Source organism: Mustela lutreola, chromosome 4 (genome assembly GCF_030435805.1).
Source record: "Mustela lutreola isolate mMusLut2 chromosome 4, mMusLut2.pri, whole genome shotgun sequence".
In the NCBI taxonomy this organism is placed as follows: domain Eukaryota; kingdom Metazoa; phylum Chordata; class Mammalia; order Carnivora; family Mustelidae; genus Mustela; species Mustela lutreola.
The window spans coordinates 25568680-25594981 of NC_081293.1; the positions used below are offsets into that span (position 1 = coordinate 25568680).

General features: G+C 36.7%; 1 protein-coding gene across 2 annotated transcripts in view; it reads left to right on the forward strand.

Moving 5' to 3' along the window:
• NT5C2 (5'-nucleotidase, cytosolic II) overlaps positions 1-26302 on the forward strand; it is a 91006-nt gene that overhangs the window by 11769 nt on the left and 52935 nt on the right. For both annotated transcript variants that reach the window (XM_059169044.1, XM_059169045.1), the window contains exon 2: positions 1960-2084. In XM_059169044.1, coding sequence (XP_059025027.1) covers positions 1984-2084 — 101 coding nt within the window. In that variant the 5' untranslated portion in view covers positions 1960-1983. The remainder of the gene's footprint in view (positions 1-1959; positions 2085-26302) is intronic.

Below are 26302 nucleotides of genomic sequence, written 5' to 3' on the forward strand. Positions count from 1 at the left end.
CCCACTGAGCCACCCAGGCGCCCTAGTTTTATGTTTTTTTTTTAAAGATTTTATTTATTTGAGAGAGAGTGCACTCACAGCAGGTGCAGAGGAAGAGGGAGAAGCAGACTCTCCACTGAGCAGAGAAGGCCAATGTAGGGCTCGATCCCAGGACGCTGAGATCATGACCCAAGCTGAAGGCAGAGGCTTAACAGATTGAGCCACCCAGGCACCCCTGAAGTTGGATGTTACCTTTGCTGAGAGTGTGTAACTTGAATTCTTAAAATAAAATATATTTTGTTTAGTCCATGATTGACCCGAGAGTGCTTTGAATTTTTGCTACAAATAATTTGAAGAAAGTAGTAAAATAATTAAAATACTTGGGAGAAATCTTTCTTAGTATAATTACAACCTTTAATTTTTAAGGAAAGAAAAAAAAACAAACAAACCCCGAATTTTAAAAAAGTTTCACTGAGGTATAAATACATACAGTAGGGACACCTGGATGGCTCAGATGGCTGGGTGTCTGCCATTGGCCCAGGTCATGATCCTAACGTCCTTGTGGGATCTGGCTCCACTTCAGGCTCCTGGCTCAGTGGGGAGTCTGCTTCTCCCTCTTCCTCTGCTCCTCCCCCTGCTCATGTTCTTTCTCTCCGTATCTGTCTCAAATAAATAGAATCCTTTTAAAAAAATGTATTAAAAATATATACAGTAAACTTCACAAATTTAGAGTATACAGTAAGTTTTGACATATATACACTCATGAAACAGTCACCATAATTAATACAATGAACATATCCCTCCCAAATGTTTCCCTGGGTCCCTCTTTGGCCTTATTGCTTGGCCCTAGTGAACCACTGATCTTATTTCTGTCACTGTAGATTAGTTTGCACTCTCTAGAATTTTATGTAAATAGGATCATATTATATGTCTTGTCTGCTTTCACTCAGCATAATTTTGAAATTTATTCATGTTTTCAGTAGTTCATTTCTTTTTATTGCAAAGTAGTATGAGCATACTACAGTTTATTCTTTCACCTGTATAGACATTTGAGTTGTTTTTAGTTTATGGGTATTACAGACAAAGCTACTGTGAATATTTGTGTATAAGTCTTTACGTGATACATGCTTTCATTTCTCTTGGATAATTACTTAGAAGGGTTGGGACATAAGTAGATGTGTGTTTAACTTTTAAAGAGATAGGAAACTTTTCCAAAGTGCTTGTACCATTTTTATAGTCTTACTGGTGGTGTATTAAAGTACTAGTTGCTTCGTTTCCTCACCCAAGTTTGTTATGGTCAGTCTTTTTAAAATTATAAATATTCTAACAGGCATGTAGTGGAATCTTTTTTCTTCTTTAAGATTTTATTTATTTATTTGACAGAGCACAAGTAAGGGGGGCAGCAAGCAGAGCAAGAAACAGACTCCCCGCTGAGCAGGGAGCCCTATATAGGACTTGATCCCAGGACCATGGGATCATGATCTGAGTTGAAGGCAGATGCTTAACTGACTGGGCCACCCAGTACTACACTATACCACACTACTGTACACCAGTACTACTATACCCCCATGTAGTAGAAACTTGTTGTGGTGGTAATTTGCATTTCCCTGATGATAAATGGTGTTGAGCATCATTTCATGTGTTTATTTGCCATCTGTATATCTTTATTGATGAAACATCAGTTTGGATTTTTTGCATATATATATATATATATATATATATTTTAGAGAGAGTGCGCGAGTGTGAGGGAGTGGGTGCTGAGGGAGAACAAAGAGAATCTTAAGCAGGCTTCTTGCTCAGTACAGAGCCTGATGTGGGGCTCAAGCTCATTACCCTGAAATCATGACCTGAGCTGAAATCAAGAGTCAGATGCTTAACCAACTGAGCCACCTGGTGCCCCTAGAATTTTTCTAATTAAAACAGCACAACAGTAAATAGATACTAACATTAAGCCACTAAATTACTGATTTTCTTTTCTAGAATTCAGCATACAATTGAAATAAAATGACAACCTCCTGGAGTGATCGGTTACAGAATGCAGCAGATATGCCTGCTAACATGGATAAGCATGCCCTGAAAAAGTATCGGCGAGAAGCCTATCATCGGTAAGTATTTTGTCTATTTAATCCTCAAAACATCTCTATAAAGTGGGCACATATTATCTTCATTTTACAGATGATGAAGTTTTAATATGTAGAGAAGTTAGGCAGTTTAATGATCATATAGCTAGTTCATGGTTCAAACCCTGTCCAGAGTCTGGACCTTTTTTTTTTTTTTTCTTTTGGATATTTATTTATTTAAATAATCTCTACACTCACTGTGGCCTTGAACTCACAACCCTGAGATAAAGAGTTGCACGCTCTATTCTTCCAACTGAGCCAGTTAGTGCCCCCAAGAGTCTAGACTTTTAACCACTAGTATATCAAACTGCTGCATTTTAAGAGGAGATTTCTTATTTCTTACATCTACTAATAAAAGTCCTTGGGGCACCTGGGTGGCTCAGTGGGTTAAAGCCTCTGCCTTCAGCTCAGGTCATGATCCCAGGGTCCTGGGATCAAGCCCTGCATCGGGCTCTCTCTGCTGGCTGGGGAGCCTGCTTCCCTTCCTCTCTCTCTGCCTGTTTCTCTGCCTACTTGTGAGCGCTCTCTGTGTCAAATAAATAAATAAAATCTTAAAAAAAAAAAAAAAGTCCTTAACTGAAGAAAGTCTTCAGATGCTGAAAAATTGTACCTTAATTGTAAGAATGAAATTCTTCTTTTTTTTTTTTTTAAGAATAAGCTTATTTGATATTTTCCACAAACTGATAATAGTGTTTTGTTTGTTTTTTAAAGATTTTATTTATTTGATGGAGAGAGAGAGCATAAGCAGGGGGAGTTACAGAGGGAGAGGGAGAAGCAGACTCCCCACTGAGCAGGGAGCCTGACACGGGGCTTGATCCCAGAACCCTGGGATCATGTCCTGAGCCAAAGGTAGACGATTAACCGAGTGACCCAGAAGCCCCTCGATTATAGTTCGTAAATAGATTTTTTAAATTGTGTCTGCTGGCTACTTAATTAGATTGAATATGGGTAATACTAGGTATTAGCAATATTTTCTTGTATTAAGACTTCAACATTTTCTCTGAATCATTTTTAAAGTTTAAAATGTGGGCAACCCTCTTGGGTCCCCTCCCTCTTTGGGAGCTTTATGGCCATTATTCTGTAATTTTCCTATTGCTCAAAACCTTGCTTTGCTGCCCACCAAAAAAAGTTTAAAATGTGACTCAGTCATGGGTGCCTGGGTGGCTCAGATGGTCAGGCATCTGCCTTCAGTTCAGGTCATGATCCCAGCATCTTGGGATCGAGCCCCACATCAGGCTTCCTCCTCAGTGGAAAGCCTGCTTTCCCTCTCCCATTTCCCCTGCTTGTGTTCCTGCTCTTGCTTTCATTCTCTCTGTCAAATAAATAAATAAAATCTTAAAAAAAAAATGTGGCTCAATTAGTTAAAACCTGACTCTTGGTTTTGGCTCAGGTCATGATCTCATTGATGGTGAGATCAAGCACCACTTCAGGCTCCATGCTCAGGTCTGCTTGAGGATTCTCTACTGCCCCTTCCCCTGCTCACGCTCAGTCTCTCAAATAAATAAATCTTTAAAAAGCTTAAAATGTAAATATTTTAAATTTATTTGTCACTTTTTTTTTTTTTTTTAAGATTTTATTTATTTAGAGAGCACAAGAGAGGGGAGGATCAGAAGGAGAAACAGACTCCCTGATGAGCAGGGAGCTGTATTCGGGACTGCAGGATCATGACCTGAGCCAAAGGCAGTTGCTTAACCAGCTAAGCCACCAGGCACCCCTATTTGTCATTTTAAAAAATATTAATGTTAAAATGCCCATATTTTAAACTTTAAAAATGATTCAGAGAAAATGTTAAAGTTAAAAAAATTTAAAGAAAATGTTAATACAAGAAAATATTGCTAATACCCAGTATTACCCACATTCAATTTAATTAAGTAGCCAGTAGACACAATATAAATTTTTTTAAAAAAGTTTATTTACTTTTTAGAGAGAGAGAGAGAGCTGTGGGGGTGAAGCAGGGACAGGGGAGGAACAGGGACAGAGGAGGAAGCAGATACGTCAGGGGATGAGCATCTAAGGCAGATGCTTAACTGACTGAGCCACCCAGGTGCCCCTTATTTGTCACTTCTAACAGTTTGAATTAAATGGCTATTTCTGCCTAATCTTAAGTAGCTAAGATTTGTGGAAGTAGGTACTGCATTTAGAAGTCACTTGTTCTTGGACAGAAATTAGAGGCTTACACTTTCCATAAGTTGATAAGATAGAAAGACCTGGGCCCTATTAAATACTTCTGTTTCCCATGCTGGGAAAGCAAGGGATAAGTAGAAATGCTGGTGTACTGGTAGTGCTAAAAAGTTGCATGGGAACTCCAGGAATCTACAGCAACTTACAATTACTCATTTGTTTCTAAGCTAGAGGAAGGAGAAAATATTTGGTATATTATACTCATTCAGTTATTTGTCTTTATGCTACATACATTTGGCTATGATGTAACATATTTATCAATGGAAACAAGGGCTAGAATTATGCAATGAGGAGAGGTCATCTAGTACACATTAGGTATCCTAGTTGCATTTAATATGTCATAACCGGAGTCCTTCTGACTCATTTAGAATGATATTTCCTGGAAGATTTTAGACTGCCTCTGCACCCTACATTCTTTATATAGTAGAGTACACTCTGAAATCATAGAAACAGTGGGAAAAACACCTCCAAGGTTTAAATTTTTAGATCATTTGAAACTTTTTTTCTTTTTTCTTATTGTGGTAAAGTATATATAACATAGAATTGCTATCTTAACTGTTTTTAAGTATACACTTCTGTATTATTAAGTATATTCATACTGTTGTGCAGCCATCACTGGTATCCATCCCTATAACTTCATTTTGTACAGTTGATACTGTATTTGTTAAAGAGTAAGTCCCTGTTCTCTCTTCCCCAGCTCCTGACAACCAACCACCATTATACTGTGACTTTATAATTTTGGCTACTCTAAGAACTTCATAGAAGTGGAATTATACAGTATTTTTCTTTTTGTGACAAACTTGTATCTGTTAGCATAATGTTCTCAAGGTTCATTCATGTCATAGTGTATTGCAGAATTTCCTTTTAATGTAAAATTTGGGTTCTTGAATTCTTGCAAGTATTTGCTTTTGTTAATTAAAAAATTTTAATAGAAGCCATTTAAAAGGCATTTATCTTAGTTTTTCAGTTAAGTCGGTTTGTAGAATATTCTGTTTCTGGGGGTTTTTTATTAAAGGCATTTACTGGAGTGGGTAATTAAACATTGGGTAAATTAGGCAGCCTATGATGATCATTTATCGTAAACTACCTTGTATGTGATGCTTTAGAATTTCCTTTTTAGAAGAAGCTAAATATTTTTAGTTAAGTACATAAACATCTAACTTCCAGCTTTTTTCTTGCTAATGTTAGTCTTTTAAAAATGATGGCCATGAGTCATTATTAAGAAACTGGTCTCCAGAAGGTATGCCTGTTGATCTTCTTCCATTTCCTTATAATGGTTGTTGAGTCTTCTAGGCTGAGGATAATCATCAGGCCAAACCCTTTGGAATAGTTTTACTGTGTGGTCAGAAGATAGGCTGAGCTGCTCAGATGTTACAGTGGCTTGAAGGAGGCAAGTTAGATAATTACCTCTTAAATAGTCTCTTGTTTAACACCTAGAATCTGAGAAGGGATCAAAATAGATAAGAATTTGTATCTACTATATCCAACAATGGAGCAATTAGATTTTTCATCTGCTCTCCATGTTTGTGCTCAAGATGCTGAAATCAGGTATTTGTTTTTTTCTTTTAAAATTTTGATGATTAGAGGTGCCTGGGTGGCTCGGTGGGTTAAAGCCTCTGCCTTCGGCTCAGGTCGTGATCCTGGGGTCCTGGGATTGAGCCCCGCATTGGGCTTTCAGCGGGGAGCCTGCTTCTCCCTCTCTCTATGCCTGCCTCTCTGCCTCTTTGTGATCTCTGCCAAATAAATAAATAAAACCTTTAAAAAAAATAAAATTTTGATGATTATAGTATAGAAGATTTCTGTAATTATAGTATGGAAGAAATTCTGTAAGTGAATTATGAAGACAGCTTATGAATTCAGCAGTGGTTTTAACACATTGAACTGTAATTTGGTAAGCAGTTGAGCATGTGAATTTTTGGTTAGTCTTTTTGCCTTATTTTAAAATACACTGCAATCACTTTTTCTTTGAATTTCTTTATGTATATTTATGCCCCCCAAAATTTTAATTGAAATTTACACTTCCAAAGCCATACCAGTAATTATTTAAACTTGTTGAAAATAGTTTCTTCTTCAATCAAAGCTTTAAATTATTATATATGTTTAAAGAATAAAAAGGAATTTGTACATATATAAAATCATTTTGTAGTACCTGTAGCTTGGCACACTGATAGAATTAGAAGTGGTTATGATTTTTTTTTAACTTCAAATAAAAAAACAGGTATGAGGTTTTATACAGAGAGAGACTGCCAGCTTGATAAATTTTAATTTCTTTGTCACTTAACCACTATGGATATCACATGAATGTCATTCAGCTTTTTAGTTGTATCATTGATTAAGTTGAATTAACTTGGATTCTCACATTCAAATGGCTAAGTTAAGATTTTAGTAGCCATCTTACGAATTCAAAATCACATGGAAAATACAGGTCCTTGGGAATGTCAAGGACCTGTGTTCCTTAAATAATGTGTAGATGGCATATATCTTGTCAAAATAAGAGTGAGGTAGGGGCGCCTGGGTGGCTCAGTGGGTTAAGCCGCTGCCTTCGGCTCAGGTCATGATCTCAGGGTCCTGGGATCGAGTCCCACATCAGGCTCTCTGCTCAGCAGGAAGCCTGCTTCCTCCTCTCTCTCTCTCTGCCTGCCTCTCTGCCTACTTGTGATCTCTGTCTGTCAAATAAATAAATAAAAAAAAAAAAATAAGAGTGAGGTAGAGTTATCGGAACTGTGTTAAACTTCTTTTGCTATTATTTCATTCTAATGTTTTGATTAGTATTTCATGTTCCTAAGGAGTGACAAATGAAGATTCAGGGGCTGGTAAGTTGTTTTTTTTGTTTGTTTTTTAGCCTATTTGTTTTGCTTAAAACATTAGATTTATAGAATACTATTCAACAATAAAAAGGATTGAACTCTCGATACATACAACTTTGCTATACCAAGAAAATTATGCTTAGTTAATAAGGCCAGTCTCAAAAGGTTACCTAGTATATGATTCCGTCTCTGTAACATTATTGAAATGAGAACATTCTGGAGTTTGAGAGCAGAGTAATGATGGCAAGGGTTTAGGGGTTGGGGTGGGTGGAGGATGGTGGGCGTAGCTGTAGAATAATGGCACAAGGAATCCTTGTGATTGAAACTGTTTTGTCTTGACTCTAGTCATAATTACATGAAGGCTATACACACATGACTGCATGTAAAATTGGTAAAATCTGAATAAAGTTGGTGAACTAGGTCAATGTCAGTTCCTGGTTGTGATACTGTACTATATTTATGCAGGATATTTTCATTGGGGGAAACTAGATAAACAGTAAGGGGGAATCTTTCTGTATTATTTCTTATTACTGCATATGAATCTGTAATTATTTAATATAAAAAGATAAATTCAGTCACACAACTTTTTTTTTTAACATCATAGGTATTCCTTGCATTTTCTAAATATAAGTGCTTTTTGGAATTCAAGGTGATATTACTTTATGGAATACAAATTCTCTAAACCTTATTGATCAGAAGAAGATACTGGATCCTAAATTCTTAGTTTGTTCCTCTGCCACCATTCCCTATATGCTCCTTCCAAATACCTGCCTTAAAGTAAAATAGAAAAGGGGTAGTCGTGACAAGGGAGAGAGAAAGAAAGAGATAGCAGATCTTTGATTTAATGAAATCCTGTGATATGAAACTATATTTGAGGAAATATTACTCAAATTTAGATAGCATATTTCACCTTCAAAGACTCTTGTGTATAGCTTCTTTTATTCAAAGTAATGTCTGAGAGGTAGATTCATCCATATTTTTGTGTGTATCAGTAATTTGTTCTTTTTTATTACTATGTGGCATTTCATGGTACCAGCATACCACAATTTATTCATCCATTTTCTGTTTATGAACCTTTGGGCTTTTTTTTCAGATTTTAGCTATTAAGTATAAGGCTGCTACAGACTGAGAAAATATTTGTAAATTATAAAATGATAAATGATAAAAGACTTGTATCCAGAATGTATAAAGGAGTTTAAATTCAACCCAGTGAGGAAATGGGCAGAAGACTGATTCTTCCCTATAGAGATATGTGGATGGTGTAAAAACACATGTGTAATAATATCAGTAGCCATTAGAGAAATGCATTAAAGCTACAGTGTATATGCCTATTACAGCGGTTAAAATAAAACAGTACTTGATATTACCAAGGATATGGAGCAACTCTGATACATTGCTGGTAGAAGGACAAAATAGTATAGCTATTCTGCAAAACAGTTTGGTAGTTTATTTTGAAGTCAGAGACACATATGACCCAGAAATCTTACTCCTAGATGTTTGGCCTAGACAAATGAAAACTTATGTTCACACACAAAAAACTATGTGAATAATGTTTATAGTATCTCTATTTATAACTACCCCAAACTAGAAACAATCAAATATTCTTTAGCAGGTGAATATATAAATAAAATGCAGTATATCTGTAGTGAAATATAACTGAGGGAAAAGGAAGAAACTGTTGATGACACAGCAACTTGGATGATTCTCAAGGACATAATGCTGATTCTAAGAAGCCAGTCTTGGGACACCTAGGTGGCTCAGTAGGTTAAACGTCTGCCTTCTGCTTGGGTCATGATCCCAGAGTCCTGGGATTGAGTCCCACACCCATTTTACAGATGTATCACATTTTGTTTTCTTAGTGGACATTTGGGTTGTTTCTGTTTTTTTACTTTAATGAATAATGCTGCTGTGAGCATTTGTATATGAGTTTTTTGTACATACTTTTTTGACATGAGAGATTTGTGATTGTCCCAGTTTTTGTCTTGGCTTTTATTCTCAATAATCTTTTGATGAACAGATGTTCTTTACTTTAAAAATGTAGTTTTTTTTTTTTTATTGAGCTAAAATTCACATACCATGATATTTACACTTGTAAAGTATACAAGTTTTTGGTTTTGGTATATTCACAAGAATGTGTGATCATCACCACTAATTCCAGAACATCAATCAATTCCCCCCCAAAAAAAGGGGGGGACGCCTGGGTGGCTAAGTTGGTTAGATGACTGCCTTCGGCTCAGGTCATGATCCGGGAGTCTCGGGATCGAGTCCCGCATCAGGCTCCCAGCTCCATGGGGAGTCTGCTTCTCCCTCTGACCTTCTCCTCGCTCATGCTCTCTCTCAAATAAATAAATAAAATCTTAAAAAAAAAAAAAAGAATCCCTTACCTGCTGGAAATAACTCTTCATTTCCTCCTCCCTTAGCCCTTGGCAACCACTAATCTACTTTCTGTCTGGAATTGACTGTTCTGTATGCTTCATATAAGTGGAATCATATATGGTCATTTTCGTATCTGGCTTGTTCACTTAAAGTCTTCGAGATTCATCCATGTGCTGCATGACTCAGTACTTAATTTTTTTAATGGCTGTGTAATACTCCATTGTATGCATATACCACATTTTGTTTATTCATCTGTTGCTTAATATTTGGATTGTTTCCATTTTTTGTCTGTTATGAATAATGCTACTGTGACCATTGTGTACAAGTTCTGCATGGACATAATTTCAGTTTTTTAGGCTGTATTATCTAGCAGCGGGATCTGATGGATCATGTGGTAACTTTAACTTATTTTGAAGGATTGTCAAACTGTTTTCCAATGTAGGTGCTTCATTTTACATTCCTTCCAGCAGTTGATGAGCATTCTAATTTCTCCACATCCTCACAGTGACATTTGTTATTTGCTATTTTTTAGAGCTGTCCTAGCATGTGTGAGAAGTGGTAGCTCATTGTGATTTTTTTTTAAAAGATTTTATTTATTATTTGACAGAGAAGAGAGCACAGTAGACAGCAACAGGCAGAGGGAGATGGAGAAGCAGGCTTTCCACTGAGCAGGGAGCCCAATGCCAGGGATCACGACCTGAGCCGAAGGCAGCCACTTAACCAACTGAGCCACCCAGGCGCCCCCTCATTGTGATTCTGATTTCCATTTTTCTTATGATTAATGTCGTTGAGCATTTTTTAGTGTTTTTATCATCTGCATATCTTCTTTTGAGAAATGTCTATTCAGATCTTTTGTCCATTTCTTAGTTTTTTTTTTTTAAATTTCTCAGTTTTATATTTTCTTTCTTTCTTTCTTTCTTTCTTTTCTTTTCTTTTCTTTTCTTTTCTTTTCTTTTCTTTTCTTTTCTTTCTTTATTTCTTCTCTAAGATTTTATTCATTCATTTGACAGAGAGAGATCACAAGTAGGCAGAGAGGCAGGCAAAGAGAGAGGAAGGGAAGCAGGCTCCCCGTGGAGCAGGGAGCCTGATGTGGGACTCGATCCCAGGACCCTGAGATCATGACCCGAGCTGAAGGCAGTGGCTTAACCCACTGAGCCACCCAGGTGCCTGGGTTTTATATGTTCTTTATGAATTCTAGATACCAAACCTATGTCTGCTACATGATTTTAAAATATTTTCTCCTTCTGTGGATTGTCTTTTCACTTCCCTGGTAGAGTCATTTGAAGCACAAATTTTTTTTTAATATTGATGAAGTCCAGTTTATATTTTCTTTTGTTGCTTGTGCTTTTAATGTTATATTTAAGAACCATTGCTTAATCTTAGGTCACAAAGATTTACACTTATGTTTTCTTATGAGAGTTTTATAGTATTTTTTTTGAAAGATTTAATTTATTTTTTTGGCATAGAGAGAGAACAAGCACACACAGGAGGAGTGGCAGGCAGGGGAGAAGCAGGCTCCCCGCCGAGCAAGAAGTCTGATGTAGGGCTTGATCCCCGGACCCTGAGATCATGACCTGAGCCAAAGACCACCCAGATGCCCCGAGACTTTTATAGTTTTATGTTTTATATTTAGGTTTTTGACCAGTTTTTTGGGTACAAGATGGGGGTCCAAAATCATTCTTTTGCATGTTAATATCCAGCTATTCTGGCACTATTTATTGAAAAGACTATTCTTTCCACATTAAATGATCTCAATACCCTTGTCAAAAATCAGTTGGTCATAGATGTGTATGTTTATTTCTGTTCCCACTTGTATTCCATTGATCTATTTGTCTATCCTCAGCTCAGTACTATAGTCTTTATTGTTGTGGCTTTGTGTTAAGTTTTGAAATGATCATGTGAGTCCTTCAGTTTTGTGTTTCTTTTTCAAGATTGTTTTGGCTGTTCTGTGGCCCACCTATGTACATAAGAATTTTAGGATTATCTTGTCAATTTCTATAAAAAAGCTAGCTGGGATTTTGATAGGGATTATATTGAATCTGTATATCAGTTTGGGGAGTATTGCCATCTCAACAGTATTAAGTCTTCTGATTGATGAATATGGGCTATCTTTCCATTTATTTAGATCTTCTTTAATCACTTTAAACAATATTTTGTAGCTTTCAGTGTGGAAGTCTTCTATTTGTTGTTACATTTATCACTAAGTATTTTATGATTTCAGATGCTATAGTAAATGGAATTGTTTTTTTAATGTCATTTTTGGGTTATTCTTTGCTACTTTATGGGAGTATAACTAGTTTTTATATATGGATTTTGTATTCTTCAACTTGGTTTATTGCCTCTAATAGTTTTTTTGAATTCTTTAGTGATACTACAGATAAGATCATGTCACTTGCAGATAAGGATAGCTTTACTTCTTTACCAGTTTGAAGGCCTTTTTTCTTGCCTAATTTTGGATAGACTGTCCAGTACAGTGCTGAATAAAACTATTAATAATAGAGTAGACATCCTTTTCTTTTCTTTCTTTCCTTTTTTTTTTTTTTTTTTAGGATTTTGCATATTTTATTTTATTTTGTAAAAATTTAAGTTCAGTTAACATAATGTATTATTTGTTTCAGGGATACAGGTGTGTGATTCATCAGTCTTATAGAATACCCAATGCTCGTTACAACACATACTCTCCCTAGTGTGCATCACCCAGTTATCCCATCCCCCCAAGCCCCCCTTCCAGCAGCCTTCTGTTTGTTTCCTAAGATTAAGAGTCTCTTGTGGTTTGTCTCCCTCTCTGGTTTCATCTTGTTTCATTTTTTCCTTTTTTCCCTATAATCCTCTGCTTGTTTCTTAAATTTCACAGGTGAGTGAGAAAATGATAGTTGTCTTTCTCTCACTGACTTACTTTGCTTGGCATAATACCCTCTAGTTCCATCCAAGTTGTTGCACATGGCAAGATTTCAGTTTCCTGATGGCCGTGTAATAATATTCCATTGTATATATTTACCACATCTTCTATATCCATTCATCTGTCTGTGGACATCTAGGCTCTTTCCATAGTTTGGCTATTGTGGACCTTGCTGCTATACACATTGGGGTACAGGTGCCCCTTTAGATCACTACATTTGTATCTTTGGAGTAAATACCCAGTAGTGCAATTGCTGGGTCATAGATATCTTTCTCTTTTGCCTCATCTTGGGAAGAAATCTTCCAGTCTTTCATCATTAAGTATGATGTTAACTGAAGGTTTTTCATAGCTGTCCTTTATCAGGTTGTGGAAATTCCTTTTTATTGTTAATTTGAGATTTCTTTCTATTCCTAGTCTCTTGACTGTCTTTTTTTTTTTTTTTTAAGATTTTATTTATTTATCTGACAGAGAGAGATCACAAGTAGGCAGAGAGGCAGGCAGAGAGGAGGAAGCAGGCTCCCTGCTGAGCAGAGAGCCCGATGCGGGACTCGATCCCAGGACTCCGAGATCATGACCTGAGCCGAAGGCAGCGGCTTAACCCACTGAGCCACCCAGGCGCCCCATCTTGACTGTCTTTATCCTGAAAGGGTATTGGATTTTGTCACATGTCCTTTTGTGTCTATTGGAATGATCATGTAGTTTTGTACTTCATTGGATTTGGTTTGCTAGTATTTTGTTGAGGATTTTTTGTATCTGCAAAAAGGATATTGTTCTGTATTTTCTTGTAATGTTCTATCTGGCTTTGGTATCAAGATGTAATACTGTCTTGGGGTACCTTGGTGGCTCAGTTGGTTGAGCATCAGACTCGCGGTCTTAGCTCAGATCTTGATCTCAGGGTTCTGAGTTTGAGGCCCTTGTTGGGTTCCAGGCTGGGCATGGAGCCTACTTAAAAAAAAAAAAAAAAAAAAAAAAAAGATGTAATACTGGCTTCATAGAATGATGTGGGAAGTGCTCCCTCTTCTTGGGAAGAGTTTGATAAGGATTGGTGTTACTTTAAACATTTGATAGAGTTCACCAGTGAAGCTATCAGTTTTCATATTTGTTGGAAGATTTTTTTATTACTGACAATCTTTTTACTTAATTATTGGTCTGTTCAGATTTTCTATTTCTTTTCGAGTCAGTATGGCTAGTTTGTGTGTTTCTAGATAGTTGTCCATTTTATTTGTTATCTATTTTGTTGGCGTACCCTTATATTTGTTTTTATTTCTTTAAGGTCAGTAGTAATGTCTCTGTTTTCATTTCTGATTTTAGTAATTTGAGTCTTTTTTTCTTCATTATAAATGTAGCCAAATATTGTTAAATTGTTGAAAGCAACCTTTGTTTCACTGATGTTTTTTTGCCAGTGTTTTTGTTTTATTTATTTCTGTTCTGATCTTTATTGTTTACTTCCTTCTGCTCATTTTGAGTTTAATTTGCTCTTTCCTAATTTCTGACGGATTAAGGTTAGGTCATTGCTTTGAGATGTTTCTTCTTCTTCTTCTTCTTCTTTTTTTTTAATAAAGATTTTTATTTATTTATTTGTTTGACAGAGATCGCAAGTAGGCAGAGAGGGAGGCAGAGAGAGAGGAGGAAGCAGGCTCCCTGCTGAGCAGAGAGCCTATGTGGGGCTCGATCCCAGAATCACAACCGGAGCCGAAGGCAGAGGCTTTAACCCACTGAGCCACCCAGGCGCACCCCTCCTTTTTTTTTTTTTTTTTTTAAGATTTATTATTTATTTTAGAGAGCATCTTTTTTTTAAAATTTTTTTTATTTTTTAAAAGATTTTATTTATTTATTCGACAGAGAGAGAGATCACAAGTAGGCAGAGAGAGAGAGGAGGAAGCAGGCTCCCTGCTGAGTAGAGAGCCCGATGTGGGACTCGATCCCAGGACCCTGAGATCATGACCTGAGCCGAAGGCAGTGGCTTAACCCACTGAGCCACCCAGGCGCCCTAGAGAGCATCTTTGGGCAGGGCGGTCGGCAAAGGGAGGGAGAGAATCTTCAAGTAGACTCCTCATTAAGCTCAGAGCCTGACGTGGGGCTCAGTCCCAGGACTTTGAGATCAGGACCTGAACTAAAATCAAGAGCTGGCTGTTTAACTGACTGAGCCACCCAGGTGCCTTTCTTCTTTTTTAATAAATGCATTTAAAAGCTATAAATTTAGCTATCAGTAAGCTTTTGCTATATCCCCTAAATTTTGATAGGCTTTGTTTTTGTTTTGAGTGATCTCTATGTATTTTCTATTTCCTCTTGTGATTTCTTTTTGATCCATTGGTTATTTAGAAATGTGTTGTTGAATTTCCACCTATTTGTGAATGTCCCAGATGCTTTTTGCTATTGATTTGTACCTAATTCTATTATAGTTTGGAGAACATATTTTGTATGATTCAGTCCTCTTAAATTTATTGAGTTTTGGTTTATGGGCTAACATGTGGTCTGTCTTGTATAATCTTCTGTATGTACTTGACAAGAAAGTATGTTCTGCTTATTTTGGGTGGGGTATCATAGAGATGTCCCCACCCCACACATAAGATTTTATTTCCAGAGAGAGAGAGAGAGAGCCCAAGCAGGGGGAATGGCAGGCAGAGGGAGGAGTAGGCTCCCTGCTGAGCAAAGAATCGCAGGATGTACTTGGTCCCAGGACACTGGGATCATGACCTGAGCTGAAGGCAGACTCTTAACTAACTGAGCCACCCAGGCATCCCCATAGAGATATGTTTATCTTTGTCAGTTATTTTTACTGAGTACACATTCTTACACATATTTTTGGAATCAAAAGTTCATGCTATTGCTTCTAATTCCAGTTTATCCCAAGATTCTTTCTTGTTTACTTTAATTCCATGAAATTACCTGTTGTTCTTCAGCAAGAACCCTGGCTCTTCACGACATCAACATATTTACTCATTTGCTCAATCTAATAATACATCTACAGTAGTTTCATAATTGCTTTGCTCATACCATAACAAAACAGGATTTTTTTGCAGTACTACTTCTTCCTTACTTACCTTGCCCATGACTAACAGTATATAATCAAGTGGTTTGTCTGTTTGTTTTTAGTTATTTGGATTATTTCTTGCTGTTTTTCTATACAGTGTGGTTAGAGTTGTTGTATGCAGTATAATTAGGTTCATTTGTTAGTTTGCTTTGTAATTGTTTTTTTTTCTTTCCATTCTTACTGATTTAATTGTATTATAATTTAGTATATATAATATTACATAATAATATATCCTGTTTCATCACATTATATATGTTATTAAATAAACTAGTAGTGAGCTTTCAAAGTTAAAATGAAGCAAAAGACATATCGAAAGTATCATTCTCATACACATTCCTTCTCAAGTTAGAGACTAATAAACTTTAGATTTGTTTTATATATCTTGCTTGGGATTCATTTGAGTTCTTGATTCTGTACTTGTCTTTAATTGGTTTTCTAAATTCTCAGTCATTATCTTTTCATATATTGTCTTTACTCTATTGTCTTATCCTCTCCCTCTGAACTCTAATAAACATATGTTAGACTTTAGCACTGTCCTCTCTTCTCTCATTCTTTCTCTTGTATTTTCTATCCTTTTTTCTCTCCATGTTACATTCTGTAAGGTATTTCAGACCTGCCTTTCAGTTCACTAATTCTCTTTTTAGTTGGGTCTGAACTGAATCTATCACATTTTAAATCTTGGTTTTTATAATTTTTTTGTCTCAGAGTTTCATTTTGGAATCTTTTGATCAAATATGCTGTGTTACTTTTTATAGTTTCCAGTTATATAGTAAACATTTAAATCTTAAAGAACTTTGCTTTAAGATTCAAAAGATCTGAAGTATATCCTGGCTCTGTTTCCAACCCCCTCCTTTCAGTACCTTTTAAAAGAGAATTTTTATTTATCATTCAGAAGTTAAACCATTTCAGTTCAAAACGATAATCCCAACTTTTAATTTCTTAATTACTATTATTATTTTAAAAGATTTTATTTATTTGACAGAGAGAGAGAGAGTGACAGCAAGAGACGGGATACAAGCAGGGGGAGTGGGAGAGGGAGAAGCAGGCTTCCTGCCAAGCAGGGAGCCGGATCAGGGCTTGATCCAGGACCCTGAGATCATGACCTGAGCCAAAGGCAGAGGCTTAATGACTGAGCCACCCAAGCGCCCCTCTCTTAATTATTATTTTTATTTTTTAAAGATTTTATTTATTTATTTGACAGACAAAGACCACAAGTAGGCAGAGAGGCAGGCAGAGAGAGAGGAGGAAGCAGGCTCCCCCCTGAGCAGAGAGCCCGATGTGGGGCTTGATCCCAGGACCCTGGGATCATGACCTGGGCCAAAGGCAGAGGCTTAACCCACTGAGCCACCCAGGCGCCCCTCTTAATTATTTTTTAACGGTATTTAAAAATATTTAGATGACATCCAAATAAATTCTTATTGTATAATATTCAGGAGTATAGAGGTATAGACTGAACTGTGAAAATTCCCCTTCACTCACTTTCCGTTTCACCCTCACTCCTCTCTCATAGGTGAGCACCATTGGTAATTTGGCGATCATCTTTGTAGTCCCTACTCAATACGTTTTTATTTATTTATTAGCTCATTTATTTTTATTTCTTTTTTAAAAGATTTTATTTACTTATTTGACAGATCACAAGTAGAGAGGCAGGCAGAGAGAGAGGGGGAAGCAGGCTCCCTGCTGAGCAGAGAGCCTGATGGGGGGCTCGATCCCAGGACTCTGAGTTTATGACCGGAGCCAAAGGCAGAGGCTTAACCCACTGAGCCACCCAGGCGCCCCTATTCATTTATTTTTAAAGATTTTATTTCTTTATTTGAGAAGAGACTGAGAGCGTGTGCCCTGTAAGATTTGATTCTTTTCTTTCCATTTCATTTTGACTAGTTCCCTTCCTCAACTCTGTATTTCATTACCTCTGAACTGAGGCTAGATTTTTTTCATACGTCATAATGTCTGCTGTGCTGCTTTTCATTCATGGTTACTCTTTGTTGAAATGTTCTCCCCATCACTCTTTTCCCTTTAGCCTGATTAACACTTGCTAATCCTTTACCTTGGTGAAGAGCCTGGGCCTTAGGTTAGCATTCTTCCATTTAATTTCTTCTTCTTCTTCTTTGTAAGATTTATTTATTTATCAGAGAGACAGTGGGAGAAAGTGAGCAGGGGGAGGGGCATAGAGAGAGAGAGAAGCAGACTCCCTGCTGAGCAGGGATATGGTCATAAGGCTCCATCCTAGGACCCTGGGATCATGACCCAAGGTGAAGGCAAATGCTTAACTGACTGAGCCACCCGGGCACCCTCGGTTTAAAAACCCCCAGTTTTTTGTCAGTTTAAAAAAACAACTTGGGGGGCGCCTGGGTGGCTCAGTGGGTTAAAGCCTCTGCTTTCAGCTCAGGTCATGATCCTAGGGTCCTGGGATCAAACCCCACATCGGGCTCTCTGCTCAGCGGGGAGCCTGCTTCCTCCTCTCTCTGTCTGCCTCTCTGCCTACTTGTGATCTCTGTCTGTCAAATAAATAAATAAAATCTTAAAAACAAAAAAAACCCAACTTGGGTATTTTGCCCTTCAGTAAGACTCAGCCAAGAGAATATAGATACATCTCTCTGTTGTGCATATCTCTAATACTGTAATTCCACACTGCTTTTAAGCTTTGTGAGTCGGAGGGCAGCTGGGTGGCTCAGTGGGTTAAAGCCTCTGCCTTCAGCTCAGGTCATGATCCCATGGTCCTGGGATCGAGCCCCGCATCGGGCTCTCTGCTCGGTGGGGAGCCTGCTTCCTCCTCTCTCTCTGTCTGCCTCTCTGCTTACTTGTGATCTTTGTCTGTCAAATAAATAAATAAATAAAATCTTAAAAAAAAAAAGCTTTGTGAGTGGGTCTACTCCATTAGACTTCAAACTCCTTAAAATCAAGGACTGCCATGTTCATCTTTGTATTATAGGTACCAGGCACATACAGATTCAGTGAATATTTCTTGACTGTATGAATGGAGTTTGAAAGATCTAATCATCTCAGATAGTGCATTATCATTTGCATAGGAGACTTGTGTAAATGTGTATACCCTTTTGTTCAAGTGAGAATTGTTGTTTTCCTTTCTTTTTGCAAGTGGTAAAGCCTTAAACTAGCCTTAAACTGCTAATTACATTTATTTCCACAGCACTGAGCCACATGCTGAAAATCCCAGGAAGCCATGGGAAATTGGCAGTTTTCAGGATTAGATTATTTTTCCATATTGTTTGTATTCTTATATTTATGGAATTTGGGTTGAGGAGAGTATGTGAAAGTCCTTCATTTTCATGTAGAATTTGAGAATGGGGTTTAAAAAAAATATATTTCTCAAGAGATATTTTGGTGAGATAATGCCTGACAAGCAACGCAGTTGCTTTCCTGTATCCCCCACACCTGAAGTTAAAATAGTTCTTTGAATGCTCAAAAATGACAGACAACAACCCTACCAGATGTAACCTGTCATCTGTAGATAAAAAAAATCTGAGGTTTAGAATAAGTAAGTTTTTCAAGGATCCAGAGCTAGAAAGTGAAGAAACTAGAATTTAAACCTAGTTGATCCAAGGCTCATTCTCCTTCCATTATGCCCAACTGCTTTTCTAAATAAACTGAAAAAAATTCTAGCTTGAAATTTATAGCATTTAATAGGGCTTTATTTAAAAATTTTTTTATTCAGGTATACTTAACATACAGTGTTATTTTAATTTCAGATATACTAAAATATACTTTCAGTTATTGATGACTACACATATTAATAACTAATAGAAACCTTATTAGTAAGATATTTAGGTAATACTTAAAGAGAGAATTTTTTTAATTAAAAGTTTTAATTCATGTAGTATTTCTTTAAGGTATGTATATTTTTAATTTGAATCACCAGTAGGAGGATATACTTGTCATTTCAGTGTTCTTGGAGGTTAGCACACTTGTTTATTTCTCCCCTTGTTGCATAATCCCTATACATTATATTAGTCAGGAGGTAGGAATGTTGCACATGTTTTTCTTTAAACATTTCAATTTGCTCTGATATTTGGAATTAACCTTTAGAATGTTCTGGATTTATTCCGGATATGCCAGAGATCTGTAAATTTCTTTCCACATGAGCTGAAATTTTCAGGCAGTCGAGTAAAATATTTGTGAACACAGATGTTTTCCTTAAACGCAGTTAATGATCAGAAAAAAAGACCTCAGTTTGAAAATACTTTATGTTCCTCCTGTAATATGATCGGTATATAAATACTCCCCTTTTTTATAGTTCACATTGTTCATTTTCTAAGGGAGGAAATAACTAAATTGAGAATTAAAACATAGTATTATTTATCCTGTTAATTTTTTTTTCCTCTCCCAGAGTAAACTAAAAATGATTTGGACTGACTAGGGCCGCTCCATTCTGTGAAACTCACATTGTTTGCGTACTATTGGCAGGCCTCATTAGGGGGTAAATTTGCTTTTTCTGTGTGTTTGCCAGGAATGATTCCTGTCTCTTAGGGGAACTTGCCATTTGGATTGTCGCCTTTCTAAACTGGCCAGTCTTAAACATTTCAGACCGTTAGTTATTTTTTCTGCCCTCCAGTTTTTTTTCTATTATTCTTAGGTTTTCAAGTATTTAAAGCTGAGGTTACTGGTCACTGAGATATTGCCTGGTTAGGGTTCGGCATTGTGCCCGAATCTGTTGGGCCTCTCAGGGCCCGAGTTCTCTGTGCTTTAACAAATGAGCTACAGTTCTCAAGAGATCAGTGAAGCTTGTTTGTTGATCCTGTATTCTCATCCAGAGGAAGTAGATCTTTGAGAATGTCTAAGGAAGGGTAAGTGAGTTTATTATTCTTTTTCCTTCATTTTTTTCCAGCAAAGAGATGTTCTAGTCGTCTGTGAATTGGAAGATTAATAAGCAGTGTTACCAGTCCACCAGGGAAGGTAGAGGGAGAGAGTAAAAGAAATGTAGCTGAAATTTTTGATTGTTAATGTTTTACGTGTAATCTACTGTAAAGTTACTATTTGCTGTTTTTTGAAAGACAGCTTTGGGGATGAATACTCTTTGTAGGAATTTAGTGAGCTTTAAGCATCCCGTTTGTGGTAAACTCATTTTGTTTTTCTGTAGAACGTGTTTATGAAGATTGGAAACAAATAGTGATGTCTTACCAAAGAATTTTACATAGAAATGAGTGAAATTAAAACTCAAAGGCATTTTCAAATAATTTGTACCTTTGGAAAATGGTGTGAAAGATTGAGTGAAACACAGCTTGTGATTTTGTTTCTTTCGGGGAAGTGTAAGCAAAACGTAATTTTGAGTAGAATCCTGTATTCTTCTTACTTTGCAGTATAGAATAGTTTTTTATTAAGGTTTTTATTGTTTCTATATTACTGTATTTTTAAGAAAATTATTATTGTCTCTTATGCCTGAGTTTGAATTGTTACGGAAATTCTTTTTTTTTTTTTTTTTTTAACCACTAATAGGTGACATGTAAGTTAATGATTGAATAGTAACTATTTCATTCCTAACCTTCAAGCATAACTAGACCTGGTTAGTTTCAGAGAGCCATTCCCTTTGATTAAGTAGTACAGAGATCTCAAAAATTTTTTCAGAAGTCAGTAAAATTTTAATTTTTATTTTCTGGAAGCTCTAACTTCTTTTTCTAGTCCTTGGTTCTATTAGAAATTTTGAAATAGTTTCAGAGTCCCTTTATTTATTTATTTATTTATTTATAAATTGACATATAAGGTTTTATTTGCCCCAGGGCTAAAGGTCTGTGAATCGTCAGACTTACACATTTCACAGCGCTTACCATAGTACATACCCTCCCGTATTTCCATAACCCAGCCACCCTATCCCTACCCACCCGTCGCCCCCCAGCAACCCTCAGTTTGTTTTGTGAGATTGAGTGTCTCAGAGCCACATTTTTAGAATTTATTTTAATCTAATTATTGATTGTGAGCAAAAGAAAATTGGCCATTTTCCTGCTATTTTAAATCTCATTATTGAATGAAGAGAACAAATATGGACATAATAATTCTGTATGATTTTTAAACCTCTCATGATAGCACTAGAATCTTGAGCTTTCTTTAAATGTAAACGTCATGAAAGGGCTCTCTCTTTAAGGTTTGTATGTTTTCTTTCCTTCTGGCACTGGCTATAAACCTGTAGTTGTTGAACAGTTTTTTTCATAAAGGTTATCACACATGCTGGTAATATTTGTCAGTCTTGTACACATGATTGTTTATTTTTTAAATTTATTTTTATTTTTACTTTTTCATTTAACAGAGAGCCAGTGAGCACAAGCAGGGGAAGTGGCAGAGGGAGAGAGAAAAGCAGCTGCTGAGCAGGGAGCCCAATGTGGGGGTTGATCCCAGGACGCTGGGACCATGACCTGAGCCGAAGGCAGCTGCTTAACTGACTGAGCCACCCAGGCGCCCCCACATGATTGTTTATAAAGCTGGTTTGTAGATTTAGGAACTATATTTCTAGGTGCAGTCAAAATTCTTAGAAAGTAATTAGTATTAGTTTTTCCCATGTGGTAAAGTATGTGTTAGAATTGATTAGTTAGAAAGAGATATGTATAAACCAAAGGATACTGTAAGGGCTAAGATACTCTTTTAGCTTTATTTTTAGGAACAACTGGGACAATTCCCATACTGTCTGAATAGATAAGTGAGCAAGTTAAATTTTTTTTAAGATGTGCATTTATATTTGCATTTATAATTGCTCATGCATTTATTTTTTAAAAGTAAGCTCTACCCCTACTGTGGGGCTTGAACTCACAACCCTGATCAAGAGTTCCATGCTTCACTGACTGAGCCTGCCAGGTACCCCTGAGCAAGTTCATTTGAGATGCATGGGTCATATACATGAAGTCAGTTAGATTTCATTTTCCTTTGCTAGCTTTAGAAATAAATGGATACATTTTGTACTTTGTATGAAAAGAATTCTAATATTCACAATTTTTATATGTGTGGTATTTGGACATGTAGATAGTCTTTCATTTGATATCTATGAAATATTTTTCTAATAGTAATAGGAAAAGTTTGTTATTACAGTTAAACTACCAAAAACTATACTTGAATATAATGTAAACCAATGGCAATGGTGACAGTGTGTGGTATTAGTGTAAGGAGAGACATATGTGGATCGTGAAACCTAATAGTGAATTCATAGACCCATATATATATATATAGCCAATTGATTCTCAGCAGTGAGGCCAAGGTATTTCAATGGCTGGAACAACTGAATATTCATATAGGAAAAAAATGCACCTCAACCCTTACCTCAAACTATATATAAAAAATAACACAAATAGATCCTAGACCTAAATATAAAAGTAAAAATAAAGTATAGGTGAAAATCTTTGTGACCTTGAATTAGCTAAAAATTTCTTAGGTAAAATACATAACATGAAAGTCAAAATTGATCAATTGTTTGTTTTCGTCAAAACAACGACAGCAATAATAACAAAAGCAAAATAACTCTATTTGAAAGACACCATTAAGAAAATGAAAAGGCAAGCCACAGACTGGCTTCTCAGTATTCTCAGTACATATATATCTCAGGTATTCTCAGTACATATATATCTAGTAAAGGACTTAAATCCAAAATATATGAAGAATTTTCACAGCATAATAATAAGACAAACCCAGTTTAAAAATGGGCAAAAAGAGGGACGCCTGGGTGGCTCAGTGGGTTAGAGCCTCTGCCTTCAGTTCAGGTCATGATCCCGGGATCCTGGGATCAGGTCCTGCATTGGGCTCCTTGCTCAGCTGGGAGCCTGTTTCTTCCTCTGCCTACCAATCCCTCTGCTTGCACTTTTTCTCTCTCTCTCACAAATAAATAAATAAAATCTTTAAGAAAAAAATGGACAAAAGATTTGAATGGATATTTCACACAGAAAAAGATGGCCAATAAGCACTTGAAAAGATGCTCTACCTCATTATCATTAGTCATTAGGGAAATAGGAATTAAAATCAAAACAAGAGGGGCACCTGATGGCTCAGTGGGTTAAAGCCTCTGCCTTTGGCTTGGGTCGTGATCCCAGGGTCCTGGGATTGAGCCCTGCATCAGGCTCTCTGCTCAGCAGGGAGCCTGCTTCCTCTACTCTCTCTCTGCCTGCCTCTGCCTACTTGTGGTCTCTATCTGTCAAATAAATAAATAAATAAGTCTTTAAAAAAAAAAAAACACCACCACAACAAGATACCATTGCAGACCCACTAGAATGACTAAAATTAAAAACACAGACAATATTGAGCAACCTCATACTACTATTGCTGATGAAAATGCAAAAGGGAAAGGAGTTTGGGTAGTACTTTTTTTTTTTTAAGATTTTATTTATTTGAGAGAGAGTGTGAACCCCGGGGGCAGAGTGGGGTGGGGGGAGGAGGAGCAAGGGGAGGGAGAGACTCTTAAGCAGATTCCACACCCAGTGTGGAGCTCCAGACAGGGCTCAGTCTCAGGACCATGAGATCCTGACTTGAGCTGAAATCAAGTATTTAAGGCTTAACCAACTGTGTGACCAAGGTGCCCATGTTATTGTTTATTCTTTTTCAAGAGAAGGTATTTGGGGAAATACAGATGCTTTAGGTTATGAGTTTTATCATTTGCTTTTATTTTAAATTCTAGATTTAAAAAAATTCTTTATTTTAGGGGTGCCTAGGCGGCTCAGTTGGTTAAGCATCTGCCTTCAGCTCAGGTCATGATCCCAGGGTTCTGGGATGGAGCTCCATGTCGGGCTTCCTGCTCAGTGGGGAGCCTGCTTCTCCCTCTTCCTCTGCTGCTCCCCCTGCTTGTGTACAGTCTCTCTCTCAAATAAATAAAATCTTAAAAAGATTCCTTAATTTTGTATGTAGAGAGAGAGTACATGAGCCCTGAGGAGAAGGAGAGAAGCATAGAAATTGACTCCCTGCTTAGTGCAGAGCTTGTCTGTCTCAGTGCTGGATCCCAGGATCCCTGGGATCATGACCTGAGCTGAAACTGAGGGGTGGAGCCTTAATGAACTGAGCCACCCAGGCTCCCCTAAATTCTAGATTTTGACCTGTCTTTTCCATTAAGGGCATAGTCAGTACAGTTGTTAAGTTGGCCTAATGATAACATTGGATAATCATACTTTCTTTTCACTTTTATTCTGCAAAATTCAGCTTTTGTGCTTTGCTGCATTTTATAAATTATCCTCTATACACTGGTACCATTGGTCTTTACTTTAAAAATTTGAGGAGAGGGGTGCCTGGGTGGCTCAGTTGGTTAGGCTCCAACTCTTGGTTTTGGCTCAGGTTATGGTTTCAGGATCCTGAATTATAGACCCGCATTGCATAGGGCTTGGTGCTCAGCAGGGAGTCTGCTTGTCTGTTCCAGTCCAGTTCTACCTCCCTCTTGAATAAATAAATAAAATCTTTTAAAAAAATTGTGGAGAAAAAATGAAAAAGAACTTATTGGAAAATAGGAAAAAAGGGATTGGAAAACCTGTATTTAATTAGACCAGGATTCTAGAACAGTAAATTTATATTCAGAGTACTGATACTGTCTTTAGTTTCTCTCTTAATCTGTGTATTTTTCATTTGCTAGTCTTTTCTTTTATTCCCTGCCATCCTGCTCTCATTACTGCAGTTCCTTCATTTGGGAAAGAAGGTGAAAGGAATTTTAATGTCTTCTTCCTTAAAGTCTGCTTTAAAAGCTTGAGTGGAAAGATAGTGTGATCAGTACTTTTCGTATTTTATATACATTTTTAAACATTTAAACATTTCTGAAATGGTGCTGCATCTAGCAGAATACCACCTAGAATTAAGACGAGTTCTTCCAAATAATTGTATTTCTTTTAGTCACCTAGTGGCGATATTAACCATCCTAGTAGTGTAAATTCAGATCACAAGCCAACTACATGACTCCTCAGATCCTCAAGGCGAGGTTTTCCCCCCGTCCTCGACCATGTCAGGGCTGAGATGTACAGATTTTATGTGTTTCTTCTATGTTGCAGATTTATTTATTCTTTTTCTTCATGTTATGAGTAGCCCTGTGAGATTCTAGCTTTATGAGGCCCTAAATTTTCTTGGGCATCACCCCCTTTTAGTGGCATATAATATGGGTGAATTGACAAGTGATGGTATCTCAAATTTTAATCTTCTTTTATTTTCTGTGTATGTCATCATAGTCATATCTTTTCACCAGAAGATTTTTATATTGAATATTTGAGAAAAGTGAATATTATAATTAATTCATGTTTTATTTTAGAAATGATAACATGCTTATTGTTCAGACTTTTATTTATTTATTCATTAAAAAATATTTAATTTTTTTTTTTTTTTTTGGAGAGAGAAAGAAATCATGAGCTGGGGGAGGGTCAGATGAAGAGGGAGTAGCAAACTCCTCACTGAGCATGGAGCCTGACTCCAGGCTCCATGCAGGGGTGGATCTTAGGATCCTGAGATCATGACCTGAGCTGAAGCCCCATGCTTAACCCACTAAGCCACCCAGGTGCCCCTGGTGTTCAGGCTCTAAAAGCACAGGCTGCTGTTCTCTTGGCACAGTGTGATAAAATGTATCCCTCCTGAGGGTGTTCTTCAGAGAAAATATTCAGATTTATTAGTAAATTATTGGCTGAAGTTTATGAAAACAAAAACTAATGCTACTTAAATCATTTTTTCTTTTATAAAATCTAGTCCAGAATGTTTTATTGTGTCTGTATATCCATGGTATTTGAATTTCAATTTTTAGGAATCCATTTCATAAATTAGAAAGTTCTTACCTATATATTTTTATATCACCAAGCATACTTTTTCCTGAAGAATAGGGACATAAAGGCAGAACGAGGTCTTGCAATTATGCTTTTTAAATAACAACTTTATAGAAATATAGTTCCCATACCACCTAATTCACTTTTTAAAGGGTCCAGTTCAGTGGTTTTAGTATATTCACAGAGTTGTGCAACCAATA